General features: G+C 37.0%; 1 protein-coding gene across 1 annotated transcript in view; it reads left to right on the top strand.

Moving 5' to 3' along the window:
- Positions 1 to 22005, top strand: part of ZNF654 (zinc finger protein 654) — a 34068-nt gene extending 12063 nt beyond the window's left edge. Inside the window, exons 3-9 of the mRNA XM_086478024.1 lie at positions 4303 to 4384; positions 6349 to 6484; positions 10603 to 10805; positions 11556 to 11695; positions 16469 to 16610; positions 18339 to 20652; positions 21051 to 22005. Coding sequence (XP_086334150.1) covers positions 4303 to 4384; positions 6349 to 6484; positions 10603 to 10805; positions 11556 to 11695; positions 16469 to 16610; positions 18339 to 20652; positions 21051 to 21058 — 3025 coding nt within the window. The 3' untranslated portion in view covers positions 21059 to 22005. The remainder of the gene's footprint in view (positions 1 to 4302; positions 4385 to 6348; positions 6485 to 10602; positions 10806 to 11555; positions 11696 to 16468; positions 16611 to 18338; positions 20653 to 21050) is intronic.
- Positions 22006 to 23420: the final 1415 nt, after the last annotated feature.

The following is a 23420-nucleotide window of genomic DNA, read 5'->3' as shown; positions in this document are numbered from 1 at the left end:
CACAAGGGTTTTCTGGCAAAATGAATAATCTAAAGAAATAAGCAGTCACCATATAGACTTCTTTTTGGAAAATTTTATTTTTGGAGATTTTGAAGACCAACCTTTGACAGTACATAATTGTAAATAATTTATCTAAGGCTTTTACTGTTCTACTGATGTAATAAACTAGGTATTTGTTAAGATAAATTTCTTGTAGTGTTTAAGAAATGTGTCCGTTTTTAAATGGGTTTTTTCATTTGAGTCATCAAAATGCTTATGGGAATGACTTATTATACCATTAACTGACCAAAAGTCATTCAAGTTAAAGAACTGCAGAATGTTGGGTCATAAATCTTGCTATGATACTGTTTTTCTTGATGCATTGGTGGTTTTCCCACATGAAGACTGAAAGTATCAGGGTAATGATCAGTAGATAAGTCTTTTTTTTTTTTTTTTTCTTGTTCTAAAAACCTACTTTTCAGGTTTCAAAACCTCAATGTGGAAAAAAATGTTTGAGTGAGCTAGATGTACTTAGCTGAGATGCAATGTACTCGATCTTCTCTCAGCAGATGTTGACAAAAACCTAAAAGCTATCTTTATTGTGAGTTTGGTTTGAGTAAATTGGATTTATTTGTTCAGCTGGTTATACCGCTTTCTTGTTGAGCGGTGCTTTCAAATACAGCTCGGTATCTCAGTTCAAAATTTTGTGTGGAAATGTCTCACTCTCGCCTTGTCTAGCGATCAGGAGTGAATGCTCTCCTAGTCTTTCTCTCTTAGTTTACTTGGTCAGGATGACTGGGTTGCTTATCTTTTCCACTGTTGTTGAGCTATTAATACTAATTACCTGGGAGTCAAGGCTTTATTCTGTATACTTACTGTCTTTAAGTATTGGTGAAACTTCACCAAAGAGAATATACTGTTTCATGTGTGTGAAACTATTTGACATGGGGCTATTTATGGAATCATAAGACCATGATTTTTAAAACTGAATGTTCAGGTATTGGAGAATAACTAGCAGTTGCATCAAACCATGATGACCTCTGTTTTTTTCACTAGTTTTTAGAAAAAAACCCTCAAAGTTCAAACTGCACTTTTACATACTTTTAAATATCAAAGCTTGGGAGGAAAAAAGGTAGAAATTCAGGTATTTGTTGTATGTAGAGTGGTCACTTCCTGATAATCTAGAAGTGAAATGGTCACTGATTTCCTGTCAGCCTTGTCAGTCTTGTTTTTTGGAACTAGTTTTACTCACTGAGACTTTCTTCTGTTCTAGAATGCTTATTTTTCCTTCTGTCTGCTTCACTGGTGTGGTTTTGCATGTGATATCATAAAGGGATCCTGGGGCTTAGTAGTTGCAGTTACCTGGGAAACCTTGCTCGGATCTCTCTTGAAAATTTGGTGTATATTAAGTCTTAGTTCTTGGAGAGCAAAAACCTGCCTGACTGTATTGTCATACTCCAGTAAGATTTCCTTGGTAACCAGAATAATCTATTAACAGTAATGACTGTTGCATTTCCTATACTTACTAGCCTTGCTATTCATCAGAAATGAAGCAGCATCTGTATTGCCACTAATATCAGGGGGTTTTAACAATGGTGCCAGCATACTAGTGTTCCTAGGCAATCTTCTGATCCCAGTAATATCAATCTAGAAGCACCATTATTATAAGTGGATGTAGGTAAATGTGGATGTGCAATGCTGCAGCCTGGTTTAAGGTAACAGGGCCAAGCTAGAATTGACTATAGTAACTTTCACTGAATGGAGACTGCTGATGAGGAAATATTTATATTTTGATAGCTTCCTTTACTGATCTGGTATGAGTGTGGAGCAGGTGCATTGATAGGGAAGAAAACTGTATTTTACACTTGTTCACTGTTAATTTCCAGGGTTTTTTTTGCTGAAGATACTATTCTTTTTAAATCTGTCAAAGCAAATAAAAATGGATGCATGCACCATTTGCTATGGCTAGTTTTGTTTTATTTAAGTTCCAGTTTGGCTGCTTTCCAGATCATGACATGACTCATGCCTGACCTTTCTGAGAGTCAAGTATGCTGCAAAATTTTGTTTATCAACATGAAATGAGATGATGTTTTCCAGAACAAAATACTTGTTTGGGTACTGGTTGTTTTTTCATTCCATGTTTGAATATTTGCAATTCAAGGACCTAATCTGGAGAATAATTCTGTCATTGAATATAATGAATGTGTATCTTAAATTTTCTAGGTCTGTTTTTGGCATAGCTTGCCACTGGCTGGGAAATAAAATTACTGCAGCATAATCTAAAGGAAATCTAATTTTTTTATACTTTTGCATTATTCCCATACAAAACTTCATTTTGTTTATGTGAATATTAAGATTGTATAATGCACAGGATTTCTGAAAATGTTACTGAGAGGAAAAATTGCCTTAAGTCTGTTCTTTAGCTTCTTTTAAATTAGCTTTATTAAAAAGGAAACGTTTTGTAGGAATACTTAGATGTTAACTTCAAATATATTGAAGTTTGACTTTAGATTTGGGGGTAACTGCAATGAATTTAATTGTTCTGCAAAAGACTTCCAAGTCCAGCTGTTCTTGAAGATCTGCCTTTTGATTTAAGAGCTGTTGCAACAATGAAATGCTGTAGTCAGGAAAGAAATTCCCATCAGCAAGATCTCAAAAACCTGTAGGTTGGAAAAATGCTGGAACCTCTTCCAGGAGTCATCTTCCACCTTCTCTCTCTGCCTCCTTATTCTCCCTGTTCATTTGGAAAAAAAAAGAATAATCTTAAAGAAAATGATTCATATTTTCTTCTGTTACGAAACCAAAGCCTTTGCTGTTCAGTCCTGTTTCTAAAACGCGCTGGATGCAGTTTTTCTTTCAGTACTCTCTTACCCTCTGAGAGTTGCTCAGTTATTGTCTGCTGCTCATGACTTTCTCAACCAGCAATTGCAGCTTATGTTAGTGCAGTACTTGGTAGTTACCTTTTCCAAATAGAAGGTAAATTTCTCAGAATCTTAAGGCAGAGCAATAGCAGGTACACTGGAGCTGTCTGCAGATCCATGAGATCCCACTACCTAGTTTTTGATTGAATTGTCTGATTTTGACAGGCAATTTTTGCTTGAATTGCAAGCATTGTCTGGAGGTATGCTTCTGTAAGTGAAGACCTAAAACTACTTTTTACCAACCTCTCTGATTCTGCTATCAGGATTGTTTGTCTCAGTCACTGTATTAAAAATAAAATACTAGACAAATGTTTTAAGATGATGGAAAACATGGAGGCCAGAGGTCAGTTTGAATCTGGGCTTCTGTTGAAAGGATCAGTCCTGGCTTCTCACTTATCTGACATTTCCTTTGGGGTAACACTTGTGAATTTATGTTGCTGCATGTAGACCCGATTTGCTTAAAAACTTGGTGGTGGTAAAATTGAAGTTTTATCAATTCATTTGAATGCCACACAAGATGAATGTAGTTCTATTTGCATATTTGCACAAAAGCTCTCCCTTTGAAAATAAACTTCAAAGACCTTTTTTTAAAATATGATGTTAATAGTATGAAATATGAAATTAATAATATGAAAATGATATCTGGAGTAAGAAAGTAATAGCACTTTAAACCTAAATCTTCGTAGAGAGACTTTAGTGGGCATTATGGCAAGATAGGCTGAAATGCAATAAAATGTGTTAGTAAGAAGTGCTTATCATACTTGAAAATAGGCATTGTTGGGAATCTGCATTCACATGAAGTTACCATTCCTTGACTCTAACTCCTTATACACTGTGCGTACTGTAGTAATTTTACAGTTGTGCTTTTCTTCCTCAAAATTGCTGCATATTTGACAAATGCGTTGGCTTTTGAGGAAAGTTCACTTTTGTAATGGTGAATGGGGAGCGGCAGTATGGAGGACTTGAGTTCTTGAGGGAGGTACTGTGAGTCCAAATGTTCTGAACTTATGAAAAAGATGCAGAGAAGGGATTTTAAGTTGTGTTTAAGTATAACCTAGATTTTTTTATTACTGTCTTGGTCTTGTTAGCTTATCTGTAGCTGTATTGCATTTGCGACTTGATGCCTGATGAAAAATGTGTTTGGGGGTGTGTGTGTGGAAGTCTAACTGCAAATCCAGCACAAAATATCAGACCAACATAAAATTTTTGAAATAGGAGTTGTGTTTAAAGAGTGTGGGCATTAGCCAGACTTTAAAGCAATTCTGGCATCAGCATGGGTCTAGAACTTCTGAAAGTCCGAATGTTGTTTTTAGTGCTGTGAAAACTAATAGACTTACAGTAGTTTCATTTTTCGAATTAACATTTTCAGTTTGATTGACTTGTCACTACTTCTGTTTTTTAGGAGTTTTTTTGAATTGCTGCTGTTCTTTGGAAAGGATGAGTTCTATGAAGATCCTTTGAAAGATATTTTAGGTTCAATCCAGGTAGTATTGCCTACTTTCATATAAACCTTTAATATTATTTTAGTATGTGTAAAGACAGCTTTTGTGCATATATAACCTGGAGGAAACATGCCATTATAGTGAAAGAATGTAGCTGCTTTACTAACATTTACGCCCAAAGGAAAAGAAAAAGGGGGGGGTGGGGATATCTGAAGTCAAAGCCATTTATTCTTACATTTATCATCAGTATTGCTATTTGAATCTACTTGGAATAAGTAAAATGTACTACTTCTTTTTGTTTGTAATACCAATCTTAAAGATGTATTTTGTGTTTCCCGTATAGAAGAGGGAAGCTTTGCTTGTTTGTATCTAATTAGAACTTAAGAATCATCCAGTGTTGTATACCGGTTCATGACATGAAACCTCAAGTTTCCCTCTGTGGTTTTAAACAGTAAATTTGAAATTGAAGCTCTATCTTAATGAACTTTTTAGGTCAACATAAACTTGTATTGTTTAAAACTGTTGTGCTCTTGACTAGACTGGGACAAGGTTTTGTATGTCTGTATACGACTGCATAAGATAAATGATCTTGGATTTAAAAACTTACCTCTTTTTGCCAGATGAGTCTTTTTGACCTGAACTGATTTTGGGAGTTGAGTTCACTACAAGAGAACACAAGCATTTGTGCCACCGTGAGAGGAAGCTTTGTTGTAGGGAAAGGAAGGGTGAAAACCAGGGTTGTTTCTTCTGTTAATACTGATCGTGGAACTGCAGTTTGAAAAATAGCTATCACTTTGTTATTTTTGTGTTGATACCTGTTTGTTACTACTGCTACGAATTAATGTGTCAGCATCGCTTACCTTAATTGTCAAACCAGCAGTGATTACATATGCTTGATTAGAATTGGTAGAAGAATGGGGTCAAGGAGTGGCTTAGCAGCCTTAGGAATGAGTAGAGTCTCTTACATAAGAGTAATGAGACATTTTGGCAGTTCCGCAATAAATGCTTTTCAAAAACAGTCTATGAACAAGAAGGCATTTAGGAAAAAATTTGAGGTATAATACTTTCTTCTCTGAGCTTTTGTATTACAATTCTCAATTGTCTTGACTTTTAAACAGTGAACGCATTAAAATGTATCTCTGCATAATTTTCTAGGTAAAGAATTTCTGAATCAGTTGTGTGATCAAACTGGTAGTAAAAACTGTTGTTTCAGGTACCTCACCATTTTTTTTACTGTCAAACATATTCATCTGAATATGAAAGAAAAAATTGAGTTGAAAGTAAAAGGATTTACGGCAAAAAGCATATGTGAAGACATTAATTGTATGTGCATAGAAGCCGTTCTTCAGATACATCTTTTTGCTTCAAAATTAGATACCTTTTTCTTGTGATGAAAATTCTACTGTGGCTTAACATCAACGTAGACACTTGTACCAGCAAATAACAAGGAGGGTGGGAGGGGGGAACTTGGCATATTTGAAAATCATGGGTGGCTAAAACATTCTGGCAAGTGTAATTTCTGTTATGCAGAGATTTGGAGAAAGATGGTTGCTTGAGGGCTGGTGACTCATGCGGCTTAATTCAGTTTTTCACTTGTAGAATTCAGACACCGTCACTGGATCACAAATCCAGTGTCAACATGTCTAAATCTGTGCAGGCTAGCATGAGGTTGAAGGCTTCTCCCACAGCATATCCCAGTAATATCTCTTAATTCAAAGAAAGGCGGTTTTTGCATTGTTATGCAAATGACAGCTCTGGCTGCATGCCTATTGAAGACCGAGCATTCTGGCTTCCACGGTTCTGTATTACTGTTTTTAGTGAATGTAGGCTGTTGGTTTAGGGCTTTGTGTAGGCATTGTCAACAAAAGACTTCATAGCTTGAATTGTTGACTGAGGAGATATTTAAACATACATAGGTTTTCTTGTTTCTTATCTTTTGGATGGCCTAACTTTATTTTTAGACAGCATTTTTTTTTTCTTCTAATTCTTTTTCTTTTTACATGTAGGAATGTCAGAACCTTCTAAACAGATACAGAAATATGAACCTGGAACTAGTGACTCGCATCATCCGAGATGGTGGACCATGGGAGGATCCAGTATTACAAGCAATTCTTAAAGCAAAGCCTGTATCACAGGAATTAGGTATTTCGCTTAACACGTTAATTTTTTCGAGTACTGAAAAAATGTGTTGAATTATGCTTTTTTGATATTAGTGTCAGGTGTTGTCAGCTGACATTGCACACAATTTAACGTATTTTTCTGTAGTAGAATGTACCAGGCCCTTTTTTTTCATTTGAAAGAAAACTAAATTTCTTTGCTAGTAGTTTAAGTCCACTTTTATAGTATAGAGGTCAGATTATTCAGATAGAAGAAGCTACTGAGGAGTTACTTATAAAATGAATTTACCAATTAAAGAGCATGGAGAGTGACTTGACTTCAGTTAGGCTACTGAAGTAACATGATCAGGGAGGACCTGGTGCGTATGTCTGTCTCATGGTACTCTGACTCATTTAATTTTTCTTTTAAATTGTAAATGCTCTGGCTTGTGGCTTTTCTTGGTTCTGTTTACAGTGAGGCCTGTGACTACACCTGGCAGCTGCTTTCTGTTTATGTATATGTAATTCCTAGAGTTGGGAGCAGAAGAAAGGTTTCTCTTCAGGCTGCAAAATAAACCGGCATTTTTAACAGTGTGTGGAAACAAAACATTACCAGAATGTTAGTGAAAGTTTGTAAGGGGAAAATATCCAGTCTACAGTAAAGTCTTTACTAACTTCTTAGGCAATATAATTCTAGCAGTGTTCACACAGGACCTCTTAAAAGTTGTTTCTGTTTGATAGTGAAAGAAAATGCTAGTTCTTTAATTACTACGATGTAATGCATGATTCAAATTCATTACTGTGTTTTTGATAAGGTGTTTATTCCATAGAGAGAGGAAGAGAACTATAAAATCTGAATAGCTCAGTGAGCTGTCTCCTTAATCAGAGAATGTATTTTGATAGCAAATGAACGTGATTAAGTGGTAGTCCTTGTTGTTTTGTCTCTTGTGAAGCAAGCACTTGAGCAACATAGTTTCCCCATGGTTTTTATTACATACCTGATAAACTTCTAGTCAAATACCTACAGAAACAAAATGAAAACAAAGATTATCCCTGATTCGTTCTGCATTGCATGATGAATTCTAGAAGCTTTGGTGGTTTTGATCTGAAGTTAGGTCTCAATCTCCATCTCTCCAGCAAAGAATTAGTTTAGTCCTTTGCCTTAATGATTCCCTTGATCATCATGAAGCCTCTATGTAATGGGTAACAGTTTGAGGATTTTTACTTAGTTTTGACCCAGCAGAGTAGGAATGAGACTGCCTGTTGTCACTAGATGATCATTTTGTTTCCTTTTGTTGCAGGCTACATCTCCTTCACCTCTACTGAGATATTATTCCTCCTTTTATCTTCCAGTATCCCCACATATGCCCTTGACATATCTCATTTGTGATGAAAACATTTTATTTTAGATAATATCTTTTGGATGCTTTTTCTTGTCTCACTTCCTCTAAAATCTGATTCTTGTCAAGTCTCACACAAAGCAAACATTCTCTGCTGCTTTATAGGCTGGCAGTGTTTGGTGTATATTTTGAAACTTGGCCACTTAGTTCCTTCAGGGATCACTATTTTAAATGAGGAAAACTGTCTATTATTGCTGAATCACCAACGATTACTTGCAAAAGTCAGTTTGATAAATATGTGTGTGAACTACATAATCCTGTCTTGGATTCATTAATTGCACGGAGAAGCTTAGGGCAAGACAAACCTTGCTGTGTCTGTCTTTACATGAATTGTAGTATACTTTGAGATGTTGCAGCCTGCTTTGATATGGCTGGACAGGAAGGTACTCTTTGGGTTTAAAGAAAAATAGCAGGGTGGAAATGTAGGCACAATAGCTTCTAGTAGGTTAGGGAGAATAAGGCAGCCTATTGTCAGCATCTAGAAGAATATTGTAGACAGGGGTACACTCACATGTAAACAGTTGATTAGTTTCTAAGCTGATAGTTGGCATCTATCGCTCTAAAGCAAAGCACCTGGATAAGAATACATGTTGTTTTCCCCAAGCCATTTTTACTGTATCTCAGGCTTGGCTAAATGCTACTATGGTTGACAGTTGTCTTCTGCTTGGCTGGTTAGAAGAGCTGTAAATGCTGCCTTGGGAAAAGAGGGCATTTTGCTACAGGGAGGGAGCACAGTCTTGCTCGTGGTGTAGCTGGAGCTCAGTCTGTTTAAAAACAGCCTTGGAGGGTGTAGGAGACCCCTGTCCCTGGGAGCTCGTGCTGTCAGTGTTGGAGGGTGCAGGAGATGCCCTTCCCTGGGAGCTCGTGCTGTCAGAAGTGGGATTCTCACTTATGGAGCAGAGGGGCCTACTGACCTAAGAGTTCCCCACACAGAAAATGGGAATGATATAACAAGTTAACCTGCACTGTGGACTGCAGTCTTCCTTCACTTGAAGGAAAAGGATGTTACAGCCAGTTGTTATATGTGCAGCATTTTCTTAACATTAGCACATAACAAAAGCCAAGTATTTCTGGCCTAATTTTTCCATGTGAATATTCAGTAAGCTGTTGGGTAATGTTTGCATATGAAACTGATGATTTGGTTTATTATTGTAAGTATAGTAATACAAAAAAAAGGAGAGGCCTTTACTTGATTTTAAGGATTGTTCCGTATGATCACTTTTTCTTGCAGTTAATGACTGTTAGGCAGTGACTTTTCTTTCAGTCTTCTTTACTAAGTTTGCACACAGAAATGCTAATGGATGGTGGGAATGAGATCTTCTGTTATGGTGGACCCTACGGTACATCTGTTAACAAATGTCATCTAAAACCTTGTATCAGCTTGAGTAATATTCCTTAAATGTTCATTAGCATATAATACCACTAGCTTGTGTGAAAATAAAGATACTGGAGAAATCCTGTTTCTGAGCATAAGGAATGTCTTTCAAACCAGATGTCCCTTAAAAAAAAAGTTTTAAGTGAAAGCTTGTTATACAAGTAGTCTCTTTGTTTTGGAAAAAGAAAAGAAAATTCTCTTAGCTGTTCAGATTGTTGGTTTCGGTAACCACTTCCGTTTTTTAAGCATTTTGTCACTTTAAGTTGCTTGTAACTTTCTTAATACGGGTTCCTTCTAAGGTGTAAACTTTTCATGCTCACTTTTAGCCTTCATTGACTTTAAATTGACAATCTCTTTTCTTTTTTCTTTTGTTAAAATATGAAACACTGTAGAGTACTACAGGGTATGTACTAGAAATTGTGGGGGTTTAACTCTTAAGGTAGCTCTTGAGAAGGTAAGAGGAAGATCAGGCCATATTGTCCAATAGATTACATAAATGTTATCACACTATTGACACCTCAGAGTGTGCATTTACTTGACAAGATGCAAACAATGCTCAAAATAAAAGTAGCATTGCTTCATTTTATACCCTTGAGGGATATTTTAACTTTTCATCCTAAGCGATACTAGAATCTGTGTAATCTTTTATAATGGAGATCTAGAGCATGTATTCAATGTATTTAATAATTTCCTGATTACTTAAATGTTAAGTATTCTCAGTATCTCAGCTGAAACAATTTCATTCAAATGTTAGCTTTAAGATTAGCTTTTAGATCTGAAAAACAGGTTTCCAGAAAGCAGGGCTTAGAATTTAAAGGTATTTAGGGATTTAGAATTGTGCACAGTAGCACTTTTAGAGCAAGAAAAAGTGTATTTTCCACTTCAAGAAAAATCAAGGTGTGCAAAGTTACTTAAAGCAACAAGTGGATTGTAGTTAACTTTTTCACCACTCTGAGCTCTTCCATTTTAATGGGTAATGAGTATCCCGAGTTGTTTAAGATACTTATAGCGTGGGAGGTGATGTCGATCCTGTACTGCTAACAATCACCCAGATTCCAGTGTTGAGAAAGGAGGGAATTTTCTTTCTCAAAAATGTTCATATCTGCTTCTATGTAGTGTATATTTTACTAATCCTTTGCAGCACCTTGTATTGATCTGTTAGAAACAAAATAATGAATTACATTACTGGTGTATGAAAAATAACAATTTCTGTTTCCAAGCAGAAGGACAGATTCTTGATGGTATTTGATTTAATATATAGCTTCTTTAGCAGAGCCTTTTTTATATTATTTGTTGACATTGCACTATTAAAAACAACATTACATTTAAATATATTTGTTGTTTGGACTTCATATTCTAATTGCCTTTAAATCTTTCTTTTCTGTACAGTTAACAAATATTTAAGCTCTGAAAATCCACTGTTCTTTGAACTACGTGCCAGATACCTTATTGCCTGTGAACGCATCCCTGAGGCAATGGCTCTTATCAAATCTTGCATAAATCATCCAGATATCAGTAAAGATCTGTATTTCCATCAAGCTCTTTTCACCTGTCTTTATATGTCACCATTAGAAGATCAGCTATTCCAGGAGGTATTGTTTGTCAGTATACGTTTTTTTTTTTAATGAAGTGATACATTATACTTGCTGTATACAAGTTGTCAAGAGGAGCATATGGAACTCTGTTTTTGTAGAACCAAATGTCATAAAATCAGGCAACTCCACCGGTGTTGCTTAACGTAGTGCTGGCTTAAGCTTTGAAAAGTTAAATGTTAAACACCTACAAATCTTGTTGACCTAATTGCAATTTTTTGGTCAAGTTTACTTGTAGATGTATTCCCTAAATAACTTGAGTCATTAACATTTTGTAACGTCAGTGTATTGACTTATTTTAGCAAAAGCACTTGAGCCTAATTGGTGACTGTCCAGTGTTTTTTACATTATATAGTTTTGTTAGCAGTAAAGTTTTTTTACTGACGCCCCAATATGTAAAACAACACTCTAGCGGAATGTGGCCCTACTTTTACCACTGATAGGACTTACTAGATAACAATGCTTTTCTAACCTTGTTTTAAGAACAAGCTACCATCGTGAAAAAAAGTGCTTTTGTGTGGTCTTTTAATTTCTCAGACAATTCTGATGGTCATTACTCGTAAGAAATGAGAGCTCTAAATATCTCAAAAATCTTTATTTACAGACCTACACAAAAGCTGTTCCAAAGAAATCCTGTGTTTAATAGCAATTCCTGAAGTTTTCAGTAGCTGCTTTAATATAGCAAGGTCTGATAGGTTTTTATTTCGTGTTAGCAAATTTATCTAAATTGATTTTATTTTAATTGTATAGCACTTGTTGAGGACTGATTGCAAGAGTGGAATTGAGATCATCTGCAACACTGAAAAAGAAGGGAAGACTACCTTAGCCTTACAGCTATGTGAATCGTTCCTAGTCCCACAGCTTCAAAATGGGGACATGTATTGTATATGGTAAATACTTTATTTCTGGTGAAGCAGCTTAGCAGATAATAAATGCTTATTGCCAAATGAAACTCATCTAACTTTGAGATGTAGCTCAAGCTTAAAATACCAGATAAAAACGTTCTAACATGATTTTTAAACATTCCAGGTACATCTGTTATGCCTGTTGCCTTTTTACACGCGATCATGTACAGCGGTAGCCTACATAGTACATAACACTTCTATTAACTGTTTCAAAGTAACAGAAGGGTGATCCTTTACATACCTTAGGCTGTAAATACCTATAAATATGGCATTTGTCGTTAGCAATGTGTAACAATATGGCGTCTATAGGCTCTCTGGCAATGCAGATATTTTGCTGTTCTGCTAGTTAAATGACATTGCTTATGATAACCAAACCGTAGTGTGTCACCAATGTGTCTAAAAAGAGAATATAAGGTTCTGAAAATGTGCCGTGAATTATGTGAATGTTTACTTAATAAACAGAGCCATAACATAAATGATGGTTCTTTACAAAACATTTAAGAATGTCTTCATAGACACTGATTCAGCTTGATAGTTGGACATTTGTATGTCTAAGAAGTATTTATTCTAAAGAGTTTTCAAAACAAATGTCATCATTCTGAGGACTGAAAGATGGCTAAGGAAGATAATTCTTCTGTTTAGCCTGTGTAATTTCTGTACCTGGAGTAACATCTGCATTCCTTGATAAAGTATTCTTAATTTGTTTGTTTCATTATGTAGTTGAAGCAAAAAGGCTTAGTCAGCAAGGATTTTATTTTTTTTTTTCAATCAATAGAGATTAAATTATTAATCCGCTTAACTAGTTTTAATATGAAGTTCAGAATCTATATAGGATTTCCCTGTTCAGATTTCAGGGAACTAAAAAGTCTCTTTTCTTGAGGAAGTAATAAAGGTCAGACATGACAATGCTTGGTTCGTTAATAAATTTTTTCCTTGACTATTGGATGAGTAATTGATTGCATTGAATAAAACCTTTTCAAATTATTATGACGTACATTTATAATACAATGTATTGGAAATAGCTAGTGGCATTTTTCATTTGGTCTGTCCAGAAAAAGGTGGGCATGACTGTCCCCTTAAGACAGATAAAGAAGTGCAACCAAAAAGTTACGTAGTTTGTGTGAGCCCAGTGACCAACTTTGGAATGGAATCCAACTTTGCTGATTCCTGCCCAGACGCTGCATCTCCTGACTACTTACTTATCAGAAAATTTGCAGATGTAACCTACATATATTAGTTACATGGTTAGTGCTTTCTGTTTCAGGGATCCAGTATATTAAGAATTGCATTTTAAATATTTAAGTTAAACCTACTTTTTTTTATACCTTTTGCTGTAGTAACATGTTAAGCTTGCTCTTACCCAGTTGCTTAGTAAGTCTTGCATCATGCATTTTGAAAATTGCTATTCATAACAAGCTATCTGTCCTTATGTTCTGGCAAAACAGATGTCAAAAATTAAATTCCAGAAGAAACTGAAGTACTGTTTGATAACTGTTAGCAAGGAAATAATTTTGGAATGTTAGTATTTTAATCGTTTGTTCAGAATATAGAACTTGAAGATCTTTGAAAGAGTTCAGAGCAGTTATGTCTATGCAGCTAGAATGGCTCTTTTGTTCTTTACAGATGCTGAGCCTTAACAATTGTGTAGACAAGAGAATTCTGCGTGATGCTTAATAGATAATGTAAACTGGAACAAAGCTTGTGAAGGCACAACTATACTGTAATTCAAATTTTTTAAGTAGTAGGAGCCAGGTTAAATTAACTCACATTGTGTATTTTTCCCTAGAGAAGTTTCTAATGTCTTCAGCACAGCATAAATCATCTTGCCTTGCCTGGAATTGAGGGCCTTGCAGATCTAGCAGGAATCTAGCAGCGAACTCTACTAGCAACGATAAGATATCAAAATAGATTAGAAAGCTGTAAATAGCAGATATTTGCTATTGCTTCACATGAAGCAGCTTATATCAAATCTTCATGCTGAAACCATTAGCTCTCATATTATCTCAGAGGAAGATGGACTTTAAGCAGCTCTGTCACAAAACTCTGTTTTCATTGACATTAAGAATAAATTCTAGGTTCAGATGACCTGAATTACTTTTCTGAAGTGAAAGCACACTTACAAAATAATGACAAAGCAACCTGTGCTTGCTCTTACTAGAAATATTTGTGTACGAGGTATTGGTAAGAGATCAGTCCATAATGATGTGTTTAATGACCTTCTACTACCAGAAAGTGATGTCTTTTCAGGAAGACAGGCAAAATTTTGATGGAACAGCTGCAGCAGAATGGCTTGCTTTCTCTGCCAGGCGATTTTTAAATGCTGTTTTGACTGTTTTCATATGTGGCTCCTATGCAGTAAATTCAGTAAGTCAAGGAATTTTTCCCACATGTTCGATCAGCCTTTAGCCTTCAGGTAATTTTTGTGAATTGGATAACATTTTGGTGAAGTGTGCTGTTTATACCCAAGGAAAGATAACTTTCTACTTATCAGCAATAGCAAAGGTTTTAGATCTAGCTGAGGTAGGACAGGCTGTGATTCTGTGATGAACCTTTCTCTTAAGTTGCTGATGGAGGCACACAATAGTTTTGGTATTTTATGGGGGTTTAACAGGCTGGAATACCTGGATGCCTCTGATAAAGAGGTACAGAGTTCTGTGATCTCACAGTAACAATTTAAATTGCCCCAGTTCATGTCCATAATAGTTTAAGCACAGGCATCAGTGTGAACTAAGTTCTACTATCCAAGAAGTAAATGACATTAAGTACTGTACTACTATACTATAATAATTGAGCAAATAGGAAACTACTCCTGCCTACATTATCTAAAGTTTACCATCTGTGTTGTGGTCAGTGACACAGAAATATCTCAAGTGCTGCTGATTTCAGCATTAAAGTTGGTATTCAGAGCATTTAAGTGGTTGAAATAGAGTCCAATCAGCTCTTCAAGAATGCTTTAATCCTTAGTGTTTATCAAAGTTAAACAGTGGTTAAACTGATTTAATATCTTGCTCTTTACCAATGGAGCCGCTCCTTACACTTTCAGTTTTCTCCATTCTTTTTTCACCTCTTTCCTTGTGCCAGCCATCAGACTTGTCTGAACACATGGCAAGCCGCTTTAACCACTAATCTCTCCGAAGAATAATTTGAATTTTCTCAAATTCTCTGGCATTAGTGTTGAAATGGCTTGCTCTGAAATGGTGTGAGACAAAGAGAATAAATTGTATTATTTAACGGCTGTTAACATTTAACAGCAAAAATGCGTAGTTCATTCTTTTGTTCTTCAGGTTGAGACTTTTACTGATATTTATTTTTTTTATGAATGGTTTGGTGCATGAAGACACTAGTTAGTTCCAAATTTGTATGTGAAGTTTGCAGAGACTTTCAAGAATTTAGATTTCCAGGCTGGTAAAGGCAGTGGTGAACAGCTTGTATCTGTAGAAAACTTGTAAGACTATTTTTTTTTTTTGTGGGTAGAGCTGCTTGTAGAACTCTTTTTTTTCAGAGTTTCCCCTATATAAGCTTGATCTTTCTTTTGACTTCAGTTTTCTTGGGTTCTAAATGAAAGAAAACGGTCAAGCTGTCTTGTCTAGCTCTTAAAATGTCAAGCAGAATTGTAGAGCTGTCCTAAATTTGCAGGTGAAGTTGGTGTTGCAGTTCTGTCACTTCCCTCTATGCAGGCACTGACCTCACTAGATAAGCTTAATCTCAAAAGGTTTGTCCGATTTGTATCTGGCACAGCCTAGAGACTTAGGAAGATCAGTCAAACATTTTGTCAGTAACTGGGATTGTGTTTTCTGAGGGAGGAGGCTGGTGGAACAAAAAAGTGTCTTCCATCAGAAAATGAAAGTTGATTGGTCCCCTGTATTGGTTGTAATGTTATAGTGAGATTTCTGCCTAGTCCTAATTATATCTACTTCTCTGTAAAATCTTTGTGCTGGCAAATTTTCTTATAACTAAAAGTTAAGTCCAGTTGCCTTTCTGAGTCTCCAGATTACTGTACATAAAACTTACAGGCTGTAAATTTCAATTAGCTGTATTTTTATAGACTAAACATGTTACCTGTGTAGGAACTCAAAAGTCTGGCAATCTATTCTTATGTTTCCTTGTATCAGTCAGAATCGTTTTTGATTGGAAATCATAGAGATGTATGAATAGCTGTAGAGCCTGATACTTTCATGTAACCGCTGTTGGCTATAAAGACCAGCGATGACAGCAGTTATTAAAAAAAAAAAAAAAATAAAAAAATTGTGTTGTAATATGCCTAACTGGAGAATGTCAATATTTCCTGTCAATGGATCATATCAGAAGCCGGCTTTCTACAACACTCCCATTTTCTACATTCAGACACTTCTTTTTCTGAAGGACTCCTAATCCTTGCACTGAAAGTGACTTAATCCCAAGAGCACACAGACCTTGCTGTTCAGCCAGACATTTAATGCCTGTGGTGTTAAGGGCTAGATGCTGTAGCATCTGATTTTATTATGCAATTCTCTGATACTAAACTGAATACATTAATGTTTTGTTGAATATTTAATTGGCTCAGTGATAGAAGATACCCTGAATGCTTTAACAAAGTAATTAAGTTGCTTTTTCCATTGTGCACCTTGTGTACGTGTGGTGTTAATTAGGTTCGTACTACACCCTCAAATATAATTTTAGTTACAGAATATGCAAATAACTTTTCTTAGTAATGCATCATGCTTAGTGATAGAGTTATACAACTCAATCTAATCAAAACATTTCGTTCTGTACTTATAGGGACCTGATCTTCATTTGGAGTAAACTGCAGCTTAAATCTAATCCATCAAAACAAGTATTTGTTGACCAGTGCTACCAGCTTTTAAGAATTGCTACGAATGTCAGAGTAATTTTCCCTTTCATGAAAGTCATAAAGGATGAAGTAAGTCTTGTTTGTGTTACCCCACCCCTCATTCTTTTTGTAACCAAAGTAAAGAGAAGTGATGTTTATATTGTGTAATGACCACTTTTTCTGGAAAGCTGAGAGGAGGTAGGGAAGGACAAAATATTAACTTAAAAATTTTGTCAAGTTCCAGAATGTGCTTCAATATTATGGTTGCCCTTGGTCTGTTGTGTGTGTTTAAGATTTTTAATTTTTTTTTTCGTAATGAGTGAATTCTGAGTTTCTCTTTCTGTCTGCAGTAAATTTGAGGGATGTCTTCCTCTATAAATAAATGGGGAAATTAATAATTAATACATGGAGTAAATGTGAAAGATGCATTGGTTGGTTTTTTGTGTTTTTCTCTAGCTTGGCTCCTTAAGGAAACGGGACTTGTGCAATGCCATTGTATCTGCTTTTCACCCTTGTTAGGTTCTGAATCCTTTCACCAGTTCTAATCTGAATAAGTGCTTAATGTAACATAAAGGAAAAGCTAGACTAAGACAGGAGAAGACATAATTTTGGTTCAGAAAAGTACACTGTGTTTCATGCTTCAGATGTTAGACTTACACTGTCCCATACAAATATCTGCAAAAGATCTACCGTGCAACACTTGGCGCACAGGAGTGCAAGTTGTTTCCAAACAGATGTTGTTTCTCATCAGCCTGACTGAACAGAGCTTCTTCATATTCTGTGCCCTAAATGCATTATAAATTATTTTGTCAAAGAGTGCTGCTGTACAGTTCTGAATGCAATGATTTGCTGCTCTTCAAGATTTTAATCTCAGTATGTATTCTAAAATACTTGTGGTGACATGAATAACTCTTATTTTTGTTTGCATCTTAATGATCATATTTTTTAATAATCTACTACACGTGGAGCATTGTATGTATTTGTTAACCCACATTTAAATATAGGTAGGTATTAATTATTTCTAAACTTCCTGAAACTCTTTTTATTTTGATCTGCTATTCGTTGGGCAGTATGCTTCTGATCATCCCTCCGAATTTCATGTTCAGAGCAGGGCCCCCAGCCTGAAGTGTGGACTAGGAATTGTGTTCATTGGAAGGGTGGCTTGTCAATTCTGAAAAGTCGAGCCTTTTAGAATGCTTGGCTGTGGGTTGTTATGGTTTGCCTTCTGGTCAATGTTCAAAACTAAGGGTGATATTTTACAGCTTGTATTTTTATGCAGTGCAAGTTAAATGACTTAGAACAGGGACAAAATATAGAGTGACTGTCCAATTATAGTGTGAAACAGCCTAGGTAATGAAGATGCAGACAGAAGGTACTGCTAGATTAGATACGATTTGCTGCAGTCTTGTTTTGTATCCTCAAATAATTAATTGTCTTCAACTATAGAACTGCATGCGGCAACAGTATATGAAGCTTTGTTGACAGTAGCTGTATAGCTTTCAGTGCAAACCAGATGTTATTTTTGAGCACTTTTGTATCTGTATTTTGTAATCTTGTTTGAGCGTTATTTTAAAATGTACATACCTTTTGAGTGAAGTTTATTAGCAGGATGCTTTCTGAACTCCTATTTTGCAAGTAGGTGAGTATGAGTATATGGGATGTCGATGTTTGGGCATTGTTTTTACAAGGTTGGTTTTTTTCTGTGGGTCTGATTTTTTTTTTAGTTTTATTTTCAAGCTGTAGACTTCTGTAAGCCCATGAGGAAAATACCATTATGCATACTCTATAATTCTGTACACTGTAATTTCCTTTCTACAGGTTGGTGAAGATGGTCTTCAGATATGTGTTGAGATATGTGGATGTGCCCTACAGCTGGACCTCCGTGAAGATCCCAACATGAAAAGTCTTATTTATAAAGCAATTGCTCATTTTCTGCCAAATGACTTAGAGATCCTCCGGATTTGTGCTCTTTCAATCTTTTTTCTTGAGCGCACCTTGGAATCTTACTATACTGTTGAACATTTATATAAATGTGCAGATGAAGAATACAATGAGTGCACTAGTTCTGTTCAAAACCGTGTACGTTTTGAACTGCTTCCAATTTTGAAAAAAGGTTTGTTTTTTGATCCTGAGTTTTGGAATTTCTTGATGATCAAGCAGAATTGTTTGGCATTATTGGGGGATAAAGCCTTTGTTGGCTTAAGTGAAAGTACACTGGAAAACTCTCCTGCAAATACAGAGAAGATGACAGAGTACAGGGCTCTGAGGGAGGAACGTGTCTGTTTAACAGATGTAAGCAATGGTGAGCTTGACTCTGAAGACCCTTCTGAAGCCCAGTCCAAAGGTAATGCCAAAAAGAACCATGCAGCTCTTGAGGCATCTAAAATGTTAGATCAAACTGTACCAAGGTACCGCTGTGTGATATGCAACAAGGAATTTCTTGGTGGTCACATTGTGAAACATGCACAAGCTCACCAAAAAAAGGGCAGCTTTTCCTGTGTACTTTGCACCAGAAAGTTCAGGCAAAGAGGACTTATGCTGAAGCACTTAAAGAACCATGTCAGGAAGATAGAAAGGCAACATCTTGCTGCAGTTCTTGAGGCTGGTCAGCAGGCTCCTACTCTTAATGAACTAGAATGTTCTGATGTTTCTCTCTCTCTTGAAAATGGGAATTCTGATGGTCCCAAAGATAATGAACCAGAGACTGCAATAGCTCCAAGTGCTGACCAAGTGGTCCAAGTGGAGGAGGAGAATGCAGAACAGGTATTTGATGCAGTGGAAAACCACCTAAGTGACCAGGATGATGCTACTGAAAATAGTAGTGACAGCTGTTTTAATGTTCCTGATGCTTTAAGTACAGAAAGTTTGCCTGAAGATGATGAGAGCTCCAGTAAAGAGTCACCTGTTCTCCACAAAGTAAATGGAGCTTTTTGCCCTCAAAAAGACATTGATGCTATGGATGAGGAAGGAAGCTTTAAGTGCCCTGCTAATGGTTGTGCTAGAGTGTTTAAAAAGATAAGATTCCTCAATAAACACGCAAGAAAAACTCATCCAACTGATTTGAAGGTGCAGCAGCATATAATGAAATGGAATAAAGGAAAATGTCGGTTCTGCCAGAGAAAATTTGCTGATTCCCAGCATTTTATAGACCACTTGAAGAGACATGTGTATCCAAATGTTTATTTTTGTTTACACTTTAATTGTAATCAGAGATTTAAGCTGTCAACTGAGCTTGCAGAACATACGAAAAGTCATAGTGTTTTTAAAGCTCAATGCAATTTTGCAGAGTGCTGTGAGCTGTTTGAGGAGCTCCCTTTGCTGTATGAGCATGAAGCTCAGCATTATTTAAATAAAACACCAGAATGTTCAGAAGAAGCGAGTGAAAAAGATTCTTCAGATGATCCTTCAGAACTTTGTAGTAACCAAGATGAAGATGAATCTACTAATGAAAAAGAAACTGTAGATTTACCAATTCCAACTTGGAAGTCAAGGAAGGATTCTACAGAACCAAAGACATACATTCAAAGTGTTGACAAGAAAGCAAATAATGTAATTCACAATGGAAATGAAAGTACATCTGAGGGTAGCGCTACAGTTTTAAGTTTGATAGACCAAAAGACACCTGTGTTACAGCCAAATTCTGAAAACTGTAATGTTGTTAGTGACCAACTAGTCAATGGGCACAGTGACCTAGATCAGACATCATCAAAGTCATCAGAAACACCTTTGGACAGAGTGACAAATGAAACAAGGACAGAAAATGGGTCAGTGTTACCAGTTTTACAGAATTGTCATGATGTACCACAAAATAATGCTGCTGCCTCGCAATTACCTTCTAAACCAAATCAGACAACAGAGAATACTTCATATGGTGTCATCTTAACAAAACCGTATTTTAGACCATTGCCTCCAAGTTACCTTGATGAACGATACATTAGCATGCCAAAACGGAGAAAAATTTTGACTGATGAAGTAGATGCTCATTCTGAACAAGATACATTTTGTAGCAAATCAACAGAAAGATTTAGATGTGGCAACTGCTTGACCATCTACTGTAATTCAGAAGCACTTGAGGCTCACCTTGCACAAAAGAAGTGTCAGACGCTCTTTGGATTTGATTCAGATGATGAAAGTAAGTCTTACGGTCCTTCTGGGTTGGTTTGTTTGGAGGTAAATAGCAACCAGCAAATGGTCTCTGAAAACAGGCAACCTGATAGGATAGAATAGATAAGACAGACACGACTTCCAAGCGATTGTAGTGTGCTGGAACTTAGACGATTAAATCACAACACTGTGCTAAATTGCAAGTTCAAATTGGACATTCTGTTTAGAATAAGAAACAGGTGGTGAGAATTGGTAGGCAGCTCTAATGGAAAAGAATTCTCATAAAACAGAAGGGGAGTAATTCAGTCTGTCTTTCCTTGCATGTTTGAAACTAAACATGCTGAAAAACATAAGCAGTGTTCTAGGTTAAAGAATGATTTATATTGGTTAGTCTTCATTTTGATCTCAATGCATTCTCTTTTACAGGTGCCTGATTCAATGTTGTGGGAAAATGTATCAAGCGAGGAGTGGTGTGAGAAAACACTACATAATGAAGCATCAGTTTGTTTCCCAGTTGGCCTTAATCATAAAGCGGTCTCAAATTACTAAAGAACAACATGACCTTGATAAAGACAAAGCACATTTTCTAGACAAAACTCACAGAGGAATAATAGGAGCTCTGCAGGTCTTGAGTCCAGAAAGGTTGCTACAGAATCCCCAAAGTACCAGTTATCCAAAAAGCCACGTTCATTCCAATGTGTGATTGAAGCTTACCGGCACAGTCTTTCTAGCATGAAGGTTTGAGGAAAATAAAGCATACACGTGAGGAAGCAGAGAAAGCAGATGTGTTAATTGCCTCATGGAAATAAAAATAGCCAATTCCAAAAGCTGCTTTAGTTGGAAGATGGGTGGTTAAAGGACATCCATCCACGCAGTTGGGAAAGAATCATATGAGAAGGTGTTATGTTTATTATAATATGGATAAGAAATGCATAGAAGAGCCACGCATTCTTTTTTCAAAGTTTGAGTATGTGATTCCATTATCTGCTAAAAAGTATGGGGCTGATCTTACGTTCAGAATCCAGAAGAGGAGTGTAGAAAGGAATCTAAGATGGAGTGCTCCAATAGCCAAAAACTTGAAGTACAGAGCATGCAAGGAAAAGTGAGTTGATGTGATACTGAGTGTGAAAGCTATGCACAGTGGAAATCGGATGCGTGCAAGAGAAGCCCTTTCCAATGCTATGGTAAACGTGTATGTTAAGAGTGTCCTGTAAGACATCTGCTGTAGGTGCAGGAGGACCAATACAAGCAGTACATGCACAGATTGTGTGGCTGTTAACAGAAGCAGATTGAAACAAATACAGAATGCGAAGTGGTTTAAGCTTGCATTGCACAAGGGCACAGTTACACTATGTACAAATACAGAGGTCCTTCAGCTGTTGGTATGACTGAAAAGAGCTTGAGATGGCTTCCTGTTGTAAAAAAAAAAATGGACAGACAAAAGCAAAGCATACGTCAAGTGGGGGGGGAATTAGGAAAAGCGTGTTTCACATATGTGATATTGCTTAATGGCGGTAGGTCACAACTCAGTCCTCTAACTACTTGTTTACTGTCTAGAAGAAGGGAGAAAAATATGTATCAACTCAGCCTCACATATTACGACACTATCTAGTGGTCCAGTCCTATTCAACATATTCATCAGTGACCTGGATGAAGGGACAGAGTGCACTCTCGGCAAGTTTGCCCATGATACAAAATTGGGAGGAGCGGCTGACACACCAGAGGGCTGTGGTGCCATTCAGCAAGACATGGACAGGCTGGAGAGCTGGGTGGGGAGGAACCTGATGAGGTTCAACAAGGGCAAGTGTAGGGTCCTGCATCTGGGGAGGAATAACCCCAGCACCAGTACAGGCTGGGGGTCAACCTGCTGGAGGGCAGCTCTACAGAGAGGGACCTGGGAGTTGTGGTAGACACCAAGTTGACCATGAGCCAGCAATGTGTCCTTGTGGCCAAGAAGGCCAGTGGTATCCTGGGGTGCATTAAGAGTGTGGCCAGCAGGTGGAGGGAGATTCTTCTCCCCCTCTACTCTGCCCTGGTGAGGCCACCTCTGGAGTGCTGTGTCCAGTTCTGGGTCCCCCAGTTCAAGAGGACAGGGAACTACTGGAGAGAGTCCAGTTGAGGGCTATGAAGATGATGAGAGGACTGGAGCATCTCTCCTGTGAGGAAAGGCTGCGAGACCTGGGGCTGGAGAAGACAAGACTGAGACAGGACCATATCAATGCTTACAAATATCTGAAGGGCAAGTGTCAAGAGGATGGGGCCAGGCTCTTTTCAGTGGTGCCCAGTGACAGGACAAGGGGCAACGGGCACAAACTGGAGCACAGGGAGTTCCACCTGAATATGGGGAAAAACTTCTTTACCCTGAGGGTGGCAGAGCGCTGTGACAGGCTGCCCAGGGAGGTTGTGGAGTCTCCTTCCTTGGAGATATTCAAAACCCTCCTGGATGCATTCCTGTGTGATCTGCTCTAGGTGGTCGTGCTCTGGCAGGGGGGTTGGACTAGATGATCTCCAGAGGTCCCTTCCAACCCATTAACGTTCTGTGATCTCTTGAAAAGGTAGGCTTTCCTAGAAGTTAGTGAAGGAGATAGACTTAAATGTTAAGCACTTTATCCAAAACTTACTGTTCATAGAAACAATCAGAATGTGAAGACAGGAAATTTGAGTCATTCAGCTCTGTACATAACATTGAAATACTGGACATTTGGAAACCAAAAAGATGCTGTTGTAGTTTTTGGTCTTCCCACTCCAAACAGAGGTGTGGCAAACATGCACGTTGTTGAATAACTGTGCTAATTT

The sequence above is a fragment of the Leptosomus discolor genome, chromosome 1 (assembly GCF_034619465.1).
Source record: "Leptosomus discolor isolate bLepDis1 chromosome 1, bLepDis1.hap2, whole genome shotgun sequence".
Taxonomy (NCBI): domain Eukaryota; kingdom Metazoa; phylum Chordata; class Aves; order Leptosomiformes; family Leptosomidae; genus Leptosomus; species Leptosomus discolor.
This window is presented reverse-complemented; position numbering and strand designations above follow the sequence as displayed.